The sequence below is a fragment of the Notechis scutatus genome, chromosome 1 (genome assembly GCF_049901735.1).
Source record: "Notechis scutatus isolate UNSWTSFEM ecotype Mainland chromosome 1, rNotScu1.2, whole genome shotgun sequence".
Lineage (NCBI taxonomy): Eukaryota > Metazoa > Chordata > Lepidosauria > Squamata > Elapidae > Notechis > Notechis scutatus.
In genome coordinates, this window is record NC_142009.1 from 253,949,615 (window position 1) to 253,972,112 (window position 22,498).

The window sequence follows — 22,498 nt, forward strand, 5'->3', positions numbered from 1 at the left end:
AAAAGCTGCCTGCATTGGTTCTGTGCTCCAAATCTTTCTAGCAGCTGCTATGCTGAAGCTGAAGAATACTGCAAGGGCATGCACTTAATGATTTGATGCTTATCGCTGGAGAAAGAAACGATTCCTACTGACCTTTTTGCTGTTTAAATGATTGTATGGAACCGGAGTGATGAACCATCTTCATAAATGAGAGCTCGGATGGGCCAATTTACAAAGCTTGAGGGAATTAAGGTGTTGCAAAACAGGAAGCAGAGCAGCTTGCTGCTCCATAGAATCCAGCACATTTGGAAGGACTGTGTAATCCAGGATTTGCTTCAGTGAGTGTTGGGCTTGGAAGACTCTACTCCCCACCGTTGTCATAGAAACTAGAAAGGCTGGTCCAGCTTATGCTCCCCTTAGTGGATGATTTAGGTATAATTCACTACATCCATCTGATGGGAAAATGCAGCACTGGGTTGCTTTTGAATCTTGGTACTTTTCTTTTCTTTTCTTTTTTTTAAAGGAAAGGAAACTCAATAGGTTTCTAGAAGACTGTTGTTTTTTAAATGTACCTTTCATCAATGAAGCATTGCCAATCAACAATAGAGACTGCCTTAAGCTATAGTAGAGGAGAAAATTGGTCTGACGACAAAGAATTTTGCAGATGATCACTGCAACATTTGATTTCATAGTTTCTTATCACTTGCTTCCCATCTCTCTCTTTTTTTTTTTTCATGGAACAAGTTTCAGCATATAAAAACATGGGGAGTCAGAGTTGCTTTTTGGTTTATGGCAAATCACATTTTGAAGCCAGCATATTAGTATGTCCTTTTGTGAATACAGAGATTCTACTTTTTGGACTACATAAACCAATTTTTTAAAACTACTTTAATTTTTATTTGAAAAGGTTTTGCAAGGTAAAAGATTACAAAGTTAAAGAAAAAAAGAAAGTAAGAAAAATAAATAGAAAAGAAAGAAAAACAAAACAAAAAAAGATACAAACTTTTTTTCAACCAACTTTACAGAATATCACCATACATGGGCATGTGGCTTCAATGAAATCCAGTGAAGATATGTAACTTTTTAATGCATATCCCATTAAGATGAGATGGATTCTGATACAATCTAATTTGCTCTCTTGGCTCAATATACTTGCATTAAGTAAAGAAGGATTCAAACAAGGGTGGGATTCTACCAGTTCGCACCTATTTGCTAGAACTGGTTGTTAACATTCTAAGTAGTTCAGAGAACCAGTTGTTAGAAGAAATTACTGGCCAAATCCTGTAAGGAAGGCAGGAAGGAAACATTCTGGTGTTACTTACAGAAACTGCCTCTCCATTAACCCTTATTACATTCTTGGCAGGACTAGACTTCCTGTCTCAGGAACTTCTCTGGAGTTTTTTCCCCCTCCTTTGCTGGTATTTTGCTTGTGTGGAGTGACCATTCAAAGTTACAATGGCACTGAAAAAAGTGACTTATGACCATTTTTCACACTTATAACTGTTTTATCATCCCCACAGTCATGAGAGGCCAGGCGAGGAGATGCGTGCCTCGATGTGAGTGATATTGAGTTGGCCATGCCCAGTCAATAATATGACCACCAAGCCACGTCCACCAGTCACATGACCACCAAGCCACGCCTACCAACTAAGTCATGCCCACAGAACTGGTTGTTAAAAAATTTGAATCCCACCCCTGGATTCAAATGATACTTTTAATGTCTTCAGGAAATAAAAAAATGATTCAAGGAACATCATACTGATTGTGAATGTACAGGATGACAAAGTAAAAAGGGTTGTAGATTATCTGATGTAGACAGTTGTTGACTTCTGCAATCTCAATTTGATAATAAAGTATGTCAGGATACTGTAGTTGGTACCTGTAGAACATAGCACTTAGCATTTAGACTTATATACCCACTTCATAGTACTTTAGAGCACACTCTAAGAGGTTTGCAATGTCAGCATACCATCCCCAACAATCTGGGTCCTTGTTTACTGACCTCAGAAGGATGAAAGCTGTGTATACCTTGAACTGGTCAGGATCAAACTGCTGGCAATGAGCAGAATTAGCTTACAATACTGTATTCTACCACTGAGCCACCATGATTCCTATTCTAGGATCTTGTAAAACAAAGGTCATTCCAAGGCTTGGTTTATCACCAGAGAAGTTAAGAACTAGTTGTGAAATTAATGGTCACAACTTTTATTATTCACGGGGAATTCAAAGATATGCAGGCTAAGAAACAATGGGGGAAATACCATTGTAATCTCAGGTTGCAACCCATTCATGCGCTAAATGTCATTTTATTTGCTAGATTGTGATCTGACAATGAAGGATCTTACTATTATTCTTTTCTGAACAATATGTAGCTTATCACTGCTGGTGTGGGGGACCAATTAAATTTATCCATCCAAGGTGCTTTATGGATCTAGTTGCTTTCCAGTAGATCTTTGGGATTTTTCCCAGTAACCTGGCAATCAATTTCACCACACTTCCATCTAATTCTTGAATATGAAGATAATTAAGTTTGTTGATATTTCTGTTCTTGAATGGCTTTTCTCTGATCCTGATGTGTTTCTTAGAAGATGACATTCCCTGGTTATGTAGAAGATAAAGTAATTGAAATAATGATTAGATCACTGGTGAAGGAAAATGAGAAATAAATATGATCAAACCTTGATGAGAACCCATGTTGGGATGTACACTGTAGGAATAGGTATGGCAAATTGTTATTTTTCTCCACACTGATTGTATGGGCAGAATATAATTTGGAAATATTGCTTATAGTAGATGGACAGGAGTTATTTATTCATAGGCTGCTGAAATGTTTGATAAACATTTTCTAATACCATCACCTATATTTGATTGTCTGGACTCTGTATGGGTAGATTCAAATAAGGTGGCTGGATTTAGGAATGTCTTGTGAGGTTATTTTGCTTGTGAATTTCGAGAATATGGGTAGGATTTTCTACAATATGAGTTTGACAACCTGTGGGTTGGATTCATACTTTGCCAAGTTCATTTGGCCAACTAACGAGAGAGTGGCTAGCTAGATTCAAAAATTTGGGAACTGGAATTGTGCCAACTGTCTTGAAGAAGAATGAAATGTCCACTCTTAATTTATCTAATCATCAGATAGTGTCTGCTACAGAAATGGGGAAAAGACTATATAAATTCAATACAGTACATATATACTACATATATAAGCAGGTCAGATGCAAGAGATCCTAAGGTCTGATCCCTTTTAATTCAGTTTCTAGCCTAGACATGGAACTAAAATTGCATTGGCCATTCTGGTAGATGACTGAATATAGCACTGCTTGATATATTTAATCCCAGTATTCTGGACTGCCTGTAATCTTTGGGAATGGATGATACTATTTTACACTGGCTCTGCTGCTGAATAGGAGTTCCATTTGGTAATGCAGTAGGAAGAAACTTTGAGCTGATATTTGCCCGCTATGGAGGACAGTAAAGAGAAAACATGTTAAAAATGTCTCAGTGAGTGACTTCCAGTTTGAAGGGCTTCGGCAACAGACAGGAATCCGTGATCGTGCGCAGTTTCTGCCTGGGCTCACCGCTGGAGTGCCGCGAGCTGGCTGGCTTCAGGGCTAAGCCACCCCGTAGAGATGGTGAAGAAGGGGGAAACTGCTAGCAGGGTCGAGGAGAGCTGCATCTCTCCTCCTCAGCTGGCCATTACTCCCTTTCCCGAAGGTGGTAGGAGCAGTGGTCAGAAATGGCCACCTCAAAGAAGAACTCAACTGGAAAAGAAAGTGCAGGAGGAAGATAAGAAGTGAAAGTTTTGGCTGACCGGGCCAAGTTGAAAAAGCAATAACTAAGGTACCCTGGAATTTAAATTTTACAAGAAATAACATCGCTCCCAAAGAAGAGTCGGAAGCAGTGAATGAAAGTGAAAAGGGAAAGGTTTGACTTTTTTCTTCTTCTTTCTCCTTCCTTATATTGACAATTAAGAATAAGAAATTGGAAAAATCCGCTTTGGCATCAATAGGCAATTAAGCTGAAAATATAAGTAAATGCCAAAGGGACAATAAAGATTTCTGGACATTAAAAACTTTTTCTTCTATAAGCAGGAAGGGAGAGAAAAAGAATAAGGGCAGGATCTGGAAGAGGGAGGAGACTGCCTGGACTTTAAAAGAACCTAAAGTAAAATTTCAATAAGACTTCTAAAAGATACATTTTAACTGAAACTTTGCAACTTAATATTACCCCAGGAAGAGAAAGTGGGAAAAAAAAAAGAAAGAGCAAAAAGAAACAGCTTGTGTGTATTTGGATTACTTGGTGACTTTTGGATTTTTGGCTATTATATTTGAATGACTAAAATCAATCGGGTGGTTGTTTAAAAATTTCTACAATGGCATTACTTTTGGATGAATTGAAAATGGAACTTAAAAAGTACAAAGAAGATGCACAAGAAGGGAAGGGTTCCTTTGGCTTCGTTTTTCAATTTCTAGAAATGGAGATTTGGAACTATGAGAAACAACAAGAAACACCTGCAAAACAAGAAGACTGGGACAAAGAAGAAGCCATCTTTAATGAACAAGTAACTATGTGGGGAAGAAAAAGGAAAGGGGGGAAAGAGGATGGAGAATTTAAGACTTAAAAAAACAACCAAAGAAAAGAAAAATAATTTGAAAAATAAGTATAATACTGGAAAGCAACAGAAAAGGGGAATACAGAAGAGGGAAATAGAGGTAGAGAGACAAAGGGGTAAAAAGGGGAGAGAAAAGAAGAGAGAGAAGAAGGAAAGGAAGTATGAAATGTAACTTCCCATAAAGAAGCAGGTCTGTTACTTGACAGACTCTTGGCTGTTGCTCTAATAGCTGACACACCAATTGTAGTCCTTCTTAGAATGGGAACCTTGATGATAGTAACACACACTCTTATCTCCTTGAAACTAGTTATTACAATGCATTCATGGATGAGTGCCTATAAAGACTCTTTAGAAACCCAATTGGCATATAGCGCATCAGTAATTTCAGTAGCATACAAAACTATAGTAAATAAAAATATAAAACTAAATCCTCCTTCTTGCCTCAGAAGGATTTTCTGAGAAACCTAAGAAATCTAACTCCATGAAATAAACTGAGATTCAGTTAAAATACAATGAAAGTGGTTCTTGCTAGATAAATCCTTTACAGCAAATGCATTCCAAATAGGCTTCTAGAAGAAAGCCTGTATGTTATTTCAATGCTAGGTGAACTGGAAGAGAATCATGGGTGTGAAAGAATATTGTTGTTCCCAGCGAGCTGAAAGTTACATTTTTTGCCCAGTTATACATTTTGAATGAGCAGAGACTTCTGTGAATTGATAGCTGGCAATTTACGTGTGCATCAATATTATAAATATTATATTATTCCTTGGATACTCTCTTCATTGTTTTTAATCTTTAAAAACAGCTTTAGTTAGCATGCAGGAAACTGATAGATGTGTCCTGATGAAGAGCATACAGTATCTAAAAGTCTGTTTAAAAACACTGTGCATTTTCTTAGAAGAAGCACTTGTGACGTTGCTAGATAGTCAATTGATCTTCAAATTATTTTATTTTTATTTATTTTTTATTTTGTCAATTGCTTACAAGATAATAGGTATAAGTAAAAACATAGTTATGAATACATGGATACATATAAGAAAAATAAAAATATATATAAAAGAAACAATAGGACAGGGACGGTAGGCACATTGGTGCACTTATGCACGCTCCCTACAGACCTCATAGGAAAGGGGTGAGGTCAATAGTAGACAGTCTAAGGTTAAAGTGTTTGGGGTTTGGGGAAAAAACCACAGAGTCAGGTAGAGTATTCCAGACATTGACCACTCTGTTGCTGAAGTCATATTTCCTGCAATCAAGTTTGGTGCGATTAGCCTTGAGTTTGTATCTATTGTTTGCTCTTGTGTTGTTATGGTTGAAGCTGAAGTATTCATTAACTGGTAGGACATTGCAATGTATGATTTTATATACTATACTTAAATCGACTGAAGGCGGTGTAGTTCTAGTTTTTCTAGGTCTAGAATTTCGAGTCTGGTGGCATAAGGTATTCTACAACGAGTAGAGGAGTGGAGAACTCTTCTTGTGAAATATTTCTGGACTTTCTCAACTGTGTTAATATCAGATACGTAATGTGGGTTCCAGACTGATGAGCTGTATTCGAATATTGGTCTAGCAAATGTTTTGTATGCTCTAATTATGAGTGTAATATTACCAGAGAAAAAGCTACGTAAGATTAACAACTCTTAATGCCTTTTTGGCTATGTAGTTACAGTGAGCTCTAGCACTTAGGTCATTTGAGATGAGTACTCCAAGATCCTTGATAGAGTTTGGATCATCAACAAGGTCTTGACTATTCAGCCTCTGTTTTATTTTCTGATTTTTTTTTTGCCAATATGTAAGACAGAGCATTTATTTGTTGAGATTTGAAGTTTCCATTTGTTTGACCATTCTGATACATAGTCAAGGTCTTTTTGAAGGGTAATTGTTTAAAAGAAAATGCTTATGTATGTATATGCATACTCTCAGGAGACTTTATGAGATGACCACATTCCCTCTTGAAATCTCACAAGATAAGAGCTATTTCATATGCACCCTCCATAACACACTAACTGATCATTTTTCTCTTTTTTTTCCCCTGCCACTGGAAACTACAATCAGTCAGCAGATCTTTTATAGTTTGGAGTAAGATTTGTTGAACTTAACTGAGAATAATTTCTATGTCAACACATGTATGATTGCATTTATTAAAAGAATAGTTTATTATTTCTGTATTCATTAGGAATGCATGTAGTGTTAGAATGAATGTTTGACATGCCTTGACTTGAAATAACAAATACTTTGAATATTGGCAGTCATTTCAGTTTGACTAATGAAGGTGGCCTTTGAAAAATCACATTATGTTATTTGGTAGGGACAGCAAAGGAGCAATATAGTAAAAATTAGTTATCATCCTATTATATGAAAACAGAATTTAAACTTAGCATTATTAAAAAATAGGGAATATAATTTTTCCTTCTTATGCTTACATGTTTCAAATGAAAACACTGTTTATACACACACACACACACACACACACACACACACACACACACACTCCAAAATTGTCACAGAATATATTAATTACAAAGTGGACTTTAGGAATTCTGCATATCTCTGTTTAAAAGTTTAACCTTTATTTGCTGGTTATTCATGTGTGATTATTATGATTATGCTTTTAGAAAGGAAGATCAACACATTTCAAAACAACTTTTCCCATGAGTGAAGGTAACCAAACTGCTGATTATTTTTCCTACCATCTCCACTTTAAATGAAAGCCCAAAAGGAAACATAGAGGAGTTTTTGAGAATAACAACAATACCATAGTAGAAACTACTATGACAATCTATTTTCCCATATAGTCACCAATTATTGAAATATGATGTGGTCTCTTCTCCATTTCATACACAACTACAATATTATCATTCACTACTATGAAAATACCGTATATCACATTGGTGTTTCAACATAGATCTTTTTAACATTTATACTTTATTGTGTTTTACTAATGTAGGCGAAATATTAATATATATTGCTAGTCCATGTATGATATGCAATACATTAAATAAATAAAATAAACAAACCTCATATCACAACACAGTGGAGAAAACAGCCACTATTTAAGTTGCTACCCTGTTATTTACTGTCAACTGAAATTTTAAAAATTATATCTGCTCTCCTTACTTGTAATCATTTTTCTTTAAACTAGATGTGAAATACACCACCATTTAAATAAAGGATTGTTTTCTACCAGAAGTCTAACTTATGGAAATAATAAATATTCTGATTCATTCTCCCCAAGTCTGCTTCAGTATGTTTGGAAAAGTACATATAGGGTTTATAACTATATGCATATCAGTGATAATAAAGTCTGAAGCACATTGTGTGGGGAAGCCTTCATGGGATAATCACAAGACCATCCTGCTCTTAAAACATAAACAACATCCATAAACAATCTGTGACCCAGTAGATCATTCTTTAAGAGAAAGGTAGTACAGTCTGATGTGACCAGAAAGACCGTTACATTTGTCTGAATGTCATTTTTCTGAATGTGTGGGTAAAAAAGAGTGGGAGTAGGAGCAACGTCCGATTTCCTGCTGGCTTTTTCATTGATCTATTTCTAAGAAGCTACCAAGGAATGTCAGAAATCACAATCATATGACTGTAAGGACACAGCAACAGCTACAACTTTGCAAATGCAACTGGAGTAAACATTGCAAAAATTTCAATCCCGTTGGAGTGATGGGTCCTGGATTCTTTAAGGTAGACTGTTTTAATTATGTTGCTTCAAAAATGTTACAGTGCAATGTACTGTTTGGGCTAATTGGAGAATACAAACAGACAAACACAAAAAATTAATAGTTAATAGATACTAAAAAAAATTAAAAAGGAAGAAAAGTAAAGTACAAAAATTAGAAGACTCTCCTTATTTGCATATATCAACAAAGAATTCTTGAGGAATTTTGCTGTAGTGTTTCTGTGAGTTTGCAAATTTAGTATTTATGTTATTCCCCGCTTGTTTTATGAGAAAACAAAGTTGACTTTCTCAATGTATACCACGTTCGAGGAGACTTATGTGGATCAATATGAAATAATAGCTTTGCCTAGACTTTTAGTTATAGATATTGTGAAACAGGACTCTTTGTCAAGATTTACCATTACCAGTAAACAGATGAATGTGTTTTGGAAGTATAAAAGTGAAGGTATAATTAATGAACAATCAATGCAATTCATTAGCTAAGTTTTGAGATTAATGGAATAAGGCAACCAGATAAGAACCTTTTGACAATTCATGGCAATTGAAGCACCAGAGTGATTCCAGAAATGCTGATAAAACTCTTTTGGTCTATTCAGCACTACAACTTCTCCTTTGTCCCATCTTATAAGACTCTTTCAAAAACACTCTGTATATTTGAGGTGAATTTTTCCATATCACCACAAATTACAAGAATTTATTTCCCTTCATTTTTTTTTACAGTGGTTTAATTCTGATTTGGTAGTACAGCCTGTGATATTCCTACCTCTTCCACAAATTGATGCTAATTAGAGAGGTGCCAAATTAACTCATCCTGTAATCAGATAGATAGATAGCTGCTATAAAATTACTAAGCAATTGTATCTTTACAAAAGAAGAAAGAAGAAAAGCTAGGGGTATTGTTAAGTCTGGGCGGTGGGTCCCAAGGAGAGACGAGACTCGAAGTAGTAACAACAGCTCTTTATTAGGAAACCAGATACTGAGACAAAACCCTAGCCGCCGCAGCTCTTTTTATAGAGCTGGCTGAGGCTAGGCAGCCTATGACAGGCTTTTGAGCTTGCCGCGCTTGGTTTTACCCAATCGGGGCAACCCATATACGAACCAATCAGAATGCTATATATTGTCCAATCACGGCCCGGCTTTTCCGGACCAATCAGAATGCAGGCTTACAAGCCTGCTAGTATGGAACAGGTATAATGCTCAAAACAATTCCTTGAAGAACTGACTTGAGGGTTCCAGTCTCTGACCTATGAGCTCACTCTTACTGCTTACAGGGAAGATGGCTTTTCTCTATGAAATGCCACCTTGCCTAGTGTATCATCGCCTTTTTGTTTTAGCGTGTGTTTTAGCACGCGGTAGCTCAGTGGTGAAGCTTGTCGATCAGAAAGGTTGACAGTTTGGCGGTTCGAATCCCTAGCACCGCGTAATGGAGTGAGCTCCCATTACTTGTCTTAGCTTCTGCCAACCTAACAGCTTGAAAGCATGTAAAAATGAAAGTAGAAAAACAGGGACCACCTCAGTGGGAAGGTAACAGCATTCCATGCATCTTCAACTTTTAGTTATGCAGGCCACATAACCGTGGAATTGTCATCAGACAGCACTGGTTCTTCGGCTCAGAAACAGAGATGAGCACCACCCCCTAGAGTCAGGAAAAACTAGTATGTTTGTGCGAGGGGAACCTTTACCTTTACCTTACTAACTCTGCTAACATTTCAGGTTTCTACTGTTTTGTTTTGTTTGCATTGAATGTGTTGTGAACTAAAGAAATGTAATTAATAAAGATTCATTTGCATAGCAGGATCGTAATCCTGCACTTCCTATTGGCCCTTATAATGGCAAGTTATGATTGGTTAATTCCGAGCAATCTGACTGGCTGTTGGCGGGCCGAGTCCCATTGGACGAGGTTCAGACCTGATAACAACATCCATTGGTCATCCGGATAGCAGTCACTCTATAAAAGGGCAGCCGCTATCCGGGGGTTTTCGTCTCTGTTATCATGCTTTAAATAAAGAGCTGAAGTTCACAAGAAGCAGTTTCGTCTCCGTTTCTACGCCCATGCCTCATACATAACACTGGCGACGAGGATGGGATGCGGAGACAATAGAGCTGGCTAAACCCTACAGAGCACCAACCGAAGCACGTGGCTGAGAGCGCACCTACATCGACAGGATGTCAGGCAGCGCTATACCACCTGCTCATTTTGACCCAGACAAAGAAGACTGGGAGTCGTATATGGAACGTTTCCAGATATTCTTGGAAACCAACAATTTAGAGGACGTGTCCACCAGCAAGAAAAGAGCAGTGTTTTTGACGTACTGCGGGCCTGCCGTATTCCGGGTGGCTATAGCAATCGCAAAACCGGCTGTAGTAACAGAAATGGGTTGGGACACCCTCGTACCCCTCCTTCAGGCTCATTATGCATCCACAGCATCAACACTAGCCCGAAGACACGAGTGTTACCAGAGGGAACAACAGAAAAGCCGTATCTGCCCAGTTCCGGGATTAGATGCACGACACGGGCATAGAAGGCCTATGGAGAAAGACAACATCAGCTTTCCAAAGGCCATCACCTATGCTACTGCAGCAGAAGAAACCAGGAAGTTGGCTGCTCGAAGGCACCGCAACCACGCACCACCTCGTCAACTCGCCCGTGACACTTCACCAGGCTTAGAGAAGTTTCCGGCAACAAAGAATCGCAAACCGAAGAGTGATGAAGAAGAAGTCATCAGGATTCGGGACAATCAGAGTCCACAAATTTTAAGGACTCCGCAAAAATGCAAATTCCGCTATGCACTCTGCCAAAGTTGTGGAGCCAACCATAAGAGAAGCAACTGCAAATTCCGCTACGCACTCTGCCACGCCTGTGGGAAGAGAGGCCACATCGCACGGGCCTGCAGAAGCAAGAGAGAGTCCAACCCAAGCCGAAGGGAGAACACCCTCCGACAAACCGCAAGAAACGTTCTTGTAAACCGGCATCGCTTGGGTAACCAAGAAAACAACCACTCCTACAGAAACAGAGCACCGGCTCTTCAAGCAAAACGGGAAGAGGCACACCAAACGACAACCATTGGCCACGCTTCGCAACTTGACGCTCAGAAAATCCGAGTGAGAGTCGCCATAGAAAACCAACCTTGCCAGATGGAAGTCGATTCGGGATCGTCCCTCTCGATGGTCTCCTGGAAGACCCTCAAACAACTCATCCCGACCATCCGCCGTCAGGACCTCAGCATCCAGAGGATCGTCCTCAGGGATTACCAGGGGAACATGATTCCAGTCGCTGGCTTGACTCAAGTCCGAGTAACTTTCAAAAATCATAGTGCAGCACTCCCATCGACTGTTGTCGATGGCAACCGGCCCAGTTTGCTAGGCCTACAGTGGTTCGCCCCACTAGGGATTGAGTTAGCCGGCATTCACCATGCCCAGAGCAACGACTGGGAAGAAGGCATCGTCCAGGAATTCCAGGACGTCTTTTCGGACAACTTAGGCAAGTACAAAGGGACCCCTATATCATTTAACCTCAACCCAGAAATAGCCCCTATCCGCCTTAAGCCTTGTCGGGTACCATTCACCCTTAAACCCAAGATCGACGAGCAACTTGATAAGTTAATAGCCCAAGGGGTGTTGGAGCCTATTGATCATGCCCGATGGGAGACCCCAATCGTGACCCCCATCAAACCGGATGGGTCGATCAGAATTTGTGGAGACTACCGCGCCACCCTGAACCACGCCCTCCAACAGAGCGCTTATCCGGTGCCGGTGGCTCAACATCTTCTCCACTCCCTGGGGGGCGGGAAGATCTTCGCAAAGTTAGACTTTAGCGCAAGCGTATCAACAACTACCCGTTGATACGGAAACCGCAGAGGCACAGACTATCGTTACACACCGAGGTGCCTTTAAATGCAACAGACTCCCGTTCGGAGTGAGTGTAGCTCCCGGGATATTTCAGAGTCTAATGGAGAGACTTTTGCAAGGCATAAAGGGGGTTGTGCCATATTTTGATGACATTTTAATTGCGGCCCCTAATAAAGAAGAGCTCGAACGACATCTCAAACTAGTTCTACATAGATTCAAAGACGCTGGCCTCAAGGTGAAAAAGAATAAGTGTCAACTGTGTACTGAGCGGGTGGAGTTTCTTGGGTATCTCCTCGGTAAACAAGGAATCCACCCCACCGAGACCAAACTCAAAGCAATTAAAAATGCCCCAAGACCTAAAAATAAGGCTGATCTCCAGGCCTTCTTGGGACTCATCAATTTTTATAACATCTTCTTGCCTCACAAAGCAACTGTAGCCGAACCCTTACATTGACTTCTCGACTAGAAAGCTATTTGGGTTTGGGGTCACAGAGAAGAACATTCTTTTAGAAAGGTTAAAGACTTATTAACTTCCGACGCTGTGCTAATGCAGTACAACGAGACTTTGCCATTAAACATTACTTCCGACGCATCACCATTTGGGGTTGGAGCCATTTTGAGCCACGTGTTACCAAATGGGAATGAGGCTCCTATAGCTTACTTTTCCCGCACGTTATCAAAGGCTGAACGAAACTATAGACAACTTGACAAAGAGGCTCTTGCTATTGTATCGGCCGTGAAACGATTTCACGAATATGTCTACGGGCGGCCCTTTACTCTAGTCACAGACCACAAGCCTTTACTTGGCATTTTAGCAGGTGATAAACCAACGCCACATATATTATCACCTAGAATGACTCACTGGTCAGAATTCCTAGCAGCCTACAACTACATACTACAGCATCGCCTGGGGAAAGCCATTCCCCACGCTGACGCTTTGAGCCGTTCCCCACTTCCGGAAACCGTCAGCGACCCAGCTCTGACCCTCAATACGCGGCAAATTGAAACCCTCAACTCACCGCCACTAACGGCAAGGGATATCGCCACCGACACAAAACGGGACGCTATCCTCGCAAAAGTTCTCAGTTGGGTCGAACGCGGTTGGCCAGTCGAAGAAACTTCTGCCACTTTTGCACCGTTCAAAAACCGCCAAACGGAACTATTCTCCCAGAAGGGCTGCATCCTATGGGGAGATAGAGTCGTCGTGCCAGAGAGACTACAGCGACTCGTGTTGCAAACCCTCCATGAAGGACATCTGGGCATCGTCCGCATGAAGGCTCTCGCTCGAAGCTACGCATGGTGGCCAGGCATCGATAAACAAATTGAAGCCTGGGTAACCACGTGTAGAAACTGCCAAGAAGTCAGCAACGCCCCACCGAGAGCAACCCCACTGAATGGGAACGCCTCGAGGCCCGTGGTCCCGCATCCACATTGATTTCGCGGGACCTACGAAGGGACACACTTTTCTCCTAACCGTGGATGCTTACTCTAACTGGCTCAAAATCCACAAGATAAAAAGCACGACTACTGACTCGGTTATTAAAAAACTAGATAAATTATTCGCAACACACGGTTTCCCGGACGTTCTAGTTTCCGACAACGAACCCCAATTTACTGCTCTCACCTTCAAACAATACTTGGCGGACCGAGGCATCCACCATGCCTTAACTTCGCCGGCTCACCCTGCGGCAAACGGTAGAGCGGAACGAATGGTCCAATTCCTTAAAAGGACACTCCAAAAATGGATCCGGGGGACATCGACGCTAGATTGAACAAAATACTCTTACTACAACACATTACCCCCACAGTGTCACCAACAAGACTCCAGCCGAACTTTTAATGGGGCGGAAGCTTCGCTCCCACCTCGACCGATTACACCCATCTTATGCGCCAGAGAAACCTTGCGGATCCAGCGGAACGTATCGCCAATTCAAGGTAGGCGACTTGGTATACGCTAAAAACCTTTCCGGTGAACCGTTGTGGGTCCCTGCCACCGTAGTCTACCTCACTGGCCCTAGATCTTACCGCCTTAAGACAACAGATGGCAAGATATGGAAACGCCACATAGACCAACTTCGATCTCGTTTACAACCAATATCCGCGACCCTCCGGACTTCCAAACTCAGGGGAGGGAGTGCCGAGGGGACGAGGGCCGTGTAGACAACGACGTAATCGAGGACAGGCGGCCGCTAAACCGAGTACTCGCGCCACCTGAAGGAAGTCTGGGATTGGGGCCATCCTCCCTGCAGAGGAACACCATAGCGGAAACAGGCCCACCTGATCCAGGAATGGACTTAAGGGACTCTGATAGTATCGCGGAAGCAACCCCGGGCGGAAACGAGCCTCGCGTTCCACCGGAACCGAACTTTAAACAAAAACTGGTGGAACAGCGGAAATCAACTAGGCAGGTAAAACAACCTGCATACCTGTGAGATTATGTCACCACGGCCGTCAAATGGAACCCAGGGGGGAGGGGTGTTGTGAACTAAAGAAATGTAATTAATAAAGATTCATTTGCATAGCAGGATCGTAATCCTGCACTTCCTATTGGCCCTTATAATGGCAAGTTATGATTGGTTAATTCCGAGCAATCTGACTGCTGTTGGCGGGCCGAGTCCCATTGGACGAGGTTCAGACCCGATAACAACATCCATTGGTCATCCGGATAGCAGTCACTCTATAAAAGCTATCCGGGGGTTTTCGTCTCTGTTATCATGCTTTAAATAAAGAGCTGAAGTTCACAAGAAGCAGTTTCGTCTCCGCCCATGCCTCATACATAACAGAATGCTTTGTCACCTGTTCAATAATAATGTTTATAAAAAAAGCCCTTCAATTTAAAATACTCAACTTACTTAAATGTCCAATTGCTATTCAAAAATCCAGTAAATTGGAAATGAAACAATTACCACTGAACACGAAATGTTGAGCTTCATAAAGTTTTCCTCAAGTGGTAGCAATTTATATTTGGATCGAATTTCATCGGTTTGTCACAAAACTTTGTACATTTCTGGAAGTGACCCAAACCTTCATGTATACTAAGATAGGACAGTTCTCTGAATTGTTGCAGGATGAGGATTGATTTGAAATTTTGACTATTTAATTACTTATGTAAGGAGGGCAAGAATGAAATAAAATGTTAATAGCATTCTAAATAAAAGCTAGGGAATTGTGAGGAACTGGCAGTGAATGGAAGAACAGATGTAGGAAGAAAGAGCTAAAGGCAAGTAGGATATCATTAGCAAAACAGATGTCATATGGCATGCCATTATCATGTTAGCTACTGTACACCTTCTTAGTTGTCAGACTTCACAAAAGTAATGTTTCCATGCCCATTTCACCTGTGTAATATAATGCTTTTGCAGCATTTCAAAAGTTACCTTTTAACTTTTTAATAAGGACATTTGCAACCTAACACTGGTGCTGCATATTGAATGGTACACTTTCAGCATATTTAACCATGTTTCCACTACCATACAGTAATCATTCAAAATGTGCAACTTTGCATTGGCTGACGGGCATCTGGAAAAAGCATCTTGGGGTATTGCACCAATACAGCCCAAATTAACACAGAGTCATTCACAAACCAGATCTAGCTAATTATATTAGATTAGCACTTCCAAAATTGCTTGATCTTGCTTCAACAGCTTGGAACTGCTCTGATCCTACAGGAAATGAAGTCAAAGTGAATAAAAAATGGGCATATGAAGCTTGGCATAGATCGCAGTAGTTTTACACACTGTAGATGACTTTTTGAAAACCATTAGAGCATGTTGCATTTAATCTATTTGCTAATGAATAATACAGTGCAATTTAAGAGTTTGGTAGCCACTGAAGAAAGAAGAAAAATACTATGACCCCAAAAGAAGCTTTCAATTTGTTTTTGTTAAGAGGAGGGTTTATTCTTTCATTATCTCATGCTTCAGTTTAAATTTTATTTGTATCTTCTTTAAACTGAGATATACCCAAATAAATCTCATTTATAGAAAATAGAATATGGGAAACATTCCAGAAATAAGCAGTTCACCAGTTGTATCCGAGATGCATTTTCCAATATCTGTTGTCTCAAAAGTCACTGATGGTTTAAATGTTATTGGTATGATAGGCACTTAATGTTATATTCATAGCAGAATGCTTTTTCCTGTAAAGGTATGATGAGATCCAATCTGAATAATCTAAGAAGAGAAAAATAAAAAATCCTACAAGGCAAAATGACATGCTGCAAACTATGAAAGAAGTGTGGGAAAATTTTATTCACTCCTTCATGTTAAAAGATAGGCAGAGAGAGGGGGTGGGGGAGAGAGAAGAGTATAAGAGGTGAACAACTGACTACACCGAAATTGCCAACAGGGACAATTTGGATTCAATGGGAATAATGACTATATAAGACTCCTGAAAGAGGTGGGCTTCACTAAGATTGTGTTCGGAAGGTATCTTGTGTACCCAATTGAGAAAGTTCCAAATTGAATCCTGTGTGGGAGATAGAAGAAAGCATAAGTGTGATGTGGAAATACCCAAGACAGGAAGAAATTAGGTTAATCTCTGTGTCCTAAGACTCTAGGGTATCTATACAATTATAGAGACCATAGAAACCAAACAGGAAGAACTAGAAGATTCAATGCAAAAAGGCAAATAATATATTCCTCAATAAGCATTACTGAACTTGGAAGGAATGAAATTCATGAATGGAATACAAAGGATACAGCTTGCATAAAAGCTCCTTCTCTATGGAGCATCATTGACCTGGAGGTATGATTGGTTCCCATCTGAAAAACCTGAAGACTTGGAGATGGAACTAAACAAGTGGTTGATCTGACTGCATTACTGCTGCATTACTCCACCATTACTGGTGGAGGTGTTGGTGAGGTATAATTTCCATGTTGTGGATTTGTAATGTTGTAAATCACCCGGAGACACCTGTTTGTGAGCTGGGTGGCCATAGTCATTGGTTTAATAAATTAAATACTTAAATAAATAAAAGAAAAAGAAATAGATCCTGACAGAAAGGAGGAATGGTGGAATTATGTGTGAAGGAAATATACACATGTGTTGGAATCAAGGAAATTGAGAATGAAGGTTCAGTTGGAAAGATTTGGATAAGAATACAAAGGAAGGGAAGCAGTAGACATTCTAATGGGGAGGAGGTGATTATGCCAAACTAGGCATAGTCTAGATCATGGGTGTCAAACTCACGTTGTCATGGTTACATGATGTATCAGGACTTTTCCCCGCTTCACTAAACTGGATGTGGGTTGGCCAGCACATGATGCATCTGGTCCATAGGCCAGGAGTTTGACACTCCTGATCTAGATAATAACTATCTGGACTATATTACATAGTTATGTATGTGTACACTTTTGTACTATCTATCTATCTATCTATCTATCTATCTATCTATCTATCTATCTATCTATCTATCTATCTATCTATCTATCTATCTATCTATCTATCTATCTATCTACATCTATCTATCTATCTATCTATCTATCTATCTATCTATCTATCTATCTATCTATCTATCTATCTATCTATCCATCCATCCAACTATCCATCTATCCATCTATCCATCTATCCATCCATCCATCCATCCATCTACCCACCCACCCACCCTTCCATCTATCTTTAAGGAGAACAGATGTAGTAATAAGAGGGGATTCTAAGTACCCCATCTTTCCATGCATTAGAAAAATAACACAGCTGAGACTTCAAAACCCGCAACTTATTTCAGTTTCCTTTGGCTGTTTAATTTTTCCAGAAGGCTGAAGAAGAGATAAGGGATTACCTCTTTGAGATCTGATCCTAACCAGCAGGGAACATCTGACTGAAGAGATTAAAAAAAAAGTGGGAGTTGGGGAAGAAGTGCCCATGTATTCTTGGAGTTCAAGTTAAGAAAGTAATTGACATTCACTGCTTGTGTGTTTTTACAGCTCTGCTGATTGTATGAATCAACAATTTAAAACTGTTTAAAACTATCTTGAATTATGAAAGTAATTCAGACAGTTGGGAAAATCTTGACAAAATAAATGAAAGGTTACAGTCAAGGAAGATTTGAAGGACACACCAAGCTAGGAGACAAGAACTTTATGCTCTGACACCAAAGAATAAAAAGATATTCATAAACACCTATTTAACACATATATGAAGATCTTTAATTACTATAATAAAGAACAAATTTCCTCAATGGCTTATGATTTGGCTCCACTAAAGATAAATTTCTTATGGCATACGTCCAAACGCCATCTTATTTGGTCTAGAAGACATCAATGTCAATGATGACATCACAACTGTCCGAAACATCATCAGAGATTATCAAGCATCAACCATCTCCGCTGATGAAATACTTGACATTTCCGCATCGACCGAGAGCTCAAAAATAGAGACGGCTCTGTGGCCCCACGCTTGTGCAGGGTCATTTGCAAAAATGAATCAAGCAAACGTAAATTCATTTCTACTATAAACTCACTCGCCAAAACCAACACCAACCATAAGAACCTCCGTTGCCGCCCTGACCTAACCATACAGCAACGTGCCCGCTCCCGTGTACTCCGCATCGAACTCAAAAACAGTCTAGACAATGGAGAGAAGGACCTGTACATTGACTACCATGCTGACTGTATCAAAAGTAAGCCACGCAACCCAATACTCAGCTTTTACCCTCAACCACAACCCTACCTCAACCGATCCACCATCACACAAGACTAGGCACGCACGCCCCAACTACCTCAATTCCAACTACTGCCGGCCTCAAATGCAAACTACTCAATGCAAGAAGCCTCGTGAATAAAATACCTGAATTTCTCATCCTCCTAAATATGGCTAACTTCGACATTATATTTGTCTGTGAAACATGGCTCAATGCATCTCTCCCTGACTCCATTACCACAGTAAGAGACTATCATGTTTACCGATCAGATCGTGAAAATCGTCGAGGAGGTGGTGTTGCTATATTCTATAAAAATCCTTACATCTAAAAAATATCCAAGTTACCCAGGAGCTTGCCCTTCCTGAAACCATCATCTGTGAACTATCCTTAAATATCACAATTCGATTCTTACTATGTTACAGAGCACCTGATGACATCGAACATGTAAACAAGCTAAATACATTACTAATGTGGGCTGCATCCTGCCCATACCCTTTTATCCTTCTTGGTGATTTCAATCTACCTCATATTGACTGGACCCTAAATGACTGTACAACTGAAATCATACACACAACCTTCTATAATGCTATTACAAATCTGGGACTGGAACAACTAGTAACCAACAACACTAGACTAAACAACTGCCTCGATCTCATCTTCTGCAATAGTTTGAATTTAATTTACGGAATACAAACTAAAGAACCCTTTTCCAGTAGTGACCACAATATGATTGACTTTTGTCTCAACATACATCCACACAAAAATCACCACAATGATGTAATCCCCAATTGTAACTTCAAAAAGGCAACTATGATCTTATAGACAACGATCTCTCATCCCTTGATTGGCAATCTCTATTCACTGGATGCAATACTGTTGAAGACCATTACAACATATTTTTACTTGAAGTCAAAAGAGTCATCAAACTATATGTTCCAACAACAACTCCCAAAACAAAACAAAAAAGCAGATTACCCATAACAATAAGGAAACTTCAATCCAAAAAGAGATCACTCTGGCGGAAAAACAAATCTGGTCACGTTGCCAATTTCAAAAACCGATACAAAAATTTATGCCACCAGATAAAGACCGAATGCACCAATTATCACATTAAACAAGAGGAAAACCTTCTAAGCACCAATTCCACCCGTGCTTTTTACAATTTTGTAAACAACAAACTAAAAGACTCAAGGTCCATCCCTCCCTTGATAGGACCTGATGGTAAAGACTGCAACGACGACACCATTAAATCCAACATCTTTAACACATTCTTCGGCTCAGTATTTGTAAACAGCAATGGATCATGCCCAGTATTTCCTAGCCGTACCACAGATAACAACAATGATCTAATACATATCGATTTCACAGAAGACAATGTTGAAAAATCACTACGCAATCTAAAACCATCTCTATCTATTGGACCGGATGGAATATGTGCCTACTTCTTAAGAAAGCTATCCACTGCCATAGCCAAACCTCTAAGCATAATCTTTGGAAAATCTTTCAGAACCAGCTCCTTGCCTAACCTATGGTCACAAGCCACAGTCATCCCCATCTTCAAAAAGGGAGACCCAAGCCTAGTTGAAAATTACAGGCCAATCTCCTTATGCTGCGTCACCTGTAAAGTCATGGAATCAATTATTAACCAATCCATTATCCTCCACTTAGAGACAAACAACCTACTCTCCAATAAACAATTTGGTTTCAGAAAAACTATCCTGTAATCTACAACTCTTACACTGCAAAAACATATGGACGACACAACTCGACCAGGGCAAAGCAATAGACGCAATCTACATAGACTTCTGTAAAGCCTTTGATTCAGTGGTACACGACAAACTACTCCTAAAAATAAAATCCTATGGTATCTCTGGACAACTGAATAACTGGATAGAAGCATTCCTGTCAAACAGACAACAAATGGTCAAAATCGGGAGCGCCCTATCAAATCCAGTACCTGTCAATAGTGGTGTCCCCAGGGCAGTGTTCTAGGACCAACTCTCTTCATACTCTACATAAATGACCTCTGCGATCATATTAAGAGCAATTGCGTTCTTTTCGCTGATGATGTAAAGCTGTTCAATACCACAGACAATACTGCTACCCTTCAAAAGATCTCGACTATGTATCTGAATGGTCAAACAAATGGCAACTTCAAATCTCAACAAATAAATGCTCTGTCTTACATATTGGCAAAAATAATTAGAAAATAAAATACAAGCTGAATAGTCAAGAACTTGTTGATGACCCAAGCTCTGTAAAGGACCTTGGAATACTCACCTCTAATGATCTAAGTGCTAGAGCCCACTGCAACTACATAGCCAAAAAGGCATTAAGAGTTGTTAACCTAATCCTACGTAGCTTTTTCTCTGGTAATATCACACTACTAACCAGAGCATACAAAACATTTGCTAGACCAATACTCGAATACAGTTCATCAGTCTGGAACCCTCATTACGTATCTGATATTAGCACAATCGAGAAAGTCCAGAAATATTTCACAAGGAGAGTTCTCCACTCTTCTACTCGTTGTAGAATACCTTATGCCACCAGACTTGAAATTCTAGAACTAGAAAACCTTGAATTACGCCGTCTTCGGTCTGACTTAAGCATGGTATATAAAATCATACATTGCAATGTCCTACCTGTCAATGAATACTTCAGCTTCAACCATAACAACACAAGAGCACACAATAGATACAAACTCAAAGTAAACCGCACCAAACTTGATTGCAGGAAATACGACTTCAGCAACAGAGTGGTCAACGTCTGGAATACTCTACCCGACTCTGTAGTCTCTTCCCCAAACACCAAAAACTTTAACCTTAGACTGTCTACTATTGACCTCACCCCTTCCTAAGAGGTCTGTAGGGGCGTGCATAAGCGCACCAACGTGCCTACCGTCCCTGTCCTATTGTTTCTCTTATTCTTTTATTTTTCTTATATGTACCCATTTCATGTATTCACAACTATGTATACGCTTATACTTATTATCTTGTAAACAATTGGCAAATCAAATAAATAAATAAATAAATAAATACTCAGATACCCGGTTTTGTACATTTTCCTGTTATATATGCAAAATCCTAACACAAATTTATTACTTTGTCTATTGACTGGAGCTCTGAAATTATTCTGAATTAGTTATACCTGAGTTAAATGCCCCCATTTTCCAGTATATGCATGGTTTCTTTATTTGTAAGTGAATGTTTGTTTTGGATCACAGCAGGCAGTTCTGAAGCTTTCTAGAAAGAAGAGAGAGACAAGCTATTCCCCAAAGCACTGAGGGCAGGACAAGAACCAATGGATGGAAACTAATCAAGGAGAGAAGCAACCTAGAACTAAGGAGAAATTTACTGACAGTTAGAAAAATTAATAGTGGAACAACTTGCCTCCAGAAGCTGTGAATGCTCCAATACTGGAAGTTTTTAAGAAGAGATTGGATAACCATTTGTCTGAAATGGTTTAGGGTTTCCTGCTTAAGCAGGGGGTTGGACTAGAAGACCTCCAAGGTCCCTTCCAACTCTGTTATTCTATTCTATAACTCTATAATTCTTCTATACTCTTTAGTCAAAAACACTCAAAATGAAAAAAATATGAATTCCAAAATAAAGATATTTTGTAGTGGAGTGTATAAATATCTTATTTCTACTTCACATGTTTATTGAATTGTGAAGTTGAGAATTGATTCCTACTAGGTAAAGACTCCAAGGAATGACCGAGT

The 22,498-nt window shown here is 39.7% G+C and overlaps 1 protein-coding gene across 3 annotated transcripts in view; it reads right to left on the reverse strand.

Moving 5' to 3' along the window:
• ANO3 (anoctamin 3) overlaps positions 1-22,498 on the reverse strand; it is a 258,297-nt gene that overhangs the window by 162,471 nt on the left and 73,328 nt on the right. Inside the window, exon 1 of one of the 3 annotated variants that reach the window (XM_087951087.1) lies at positions 133-271. The exons of the other annotated variants lie outside the window; for them this stretch is intronic. Coding sequence (XP_087807213.1) covers positions 133-184 — 52 coding nt within the window. The 5' untranslated portion in view covers positions 185-271. Of the gene's footprint in view, positions 1-132; positions 272-22,498 lie in introns of those variants that run through there. 3 annotated transcript variants of the gene reach the window in all.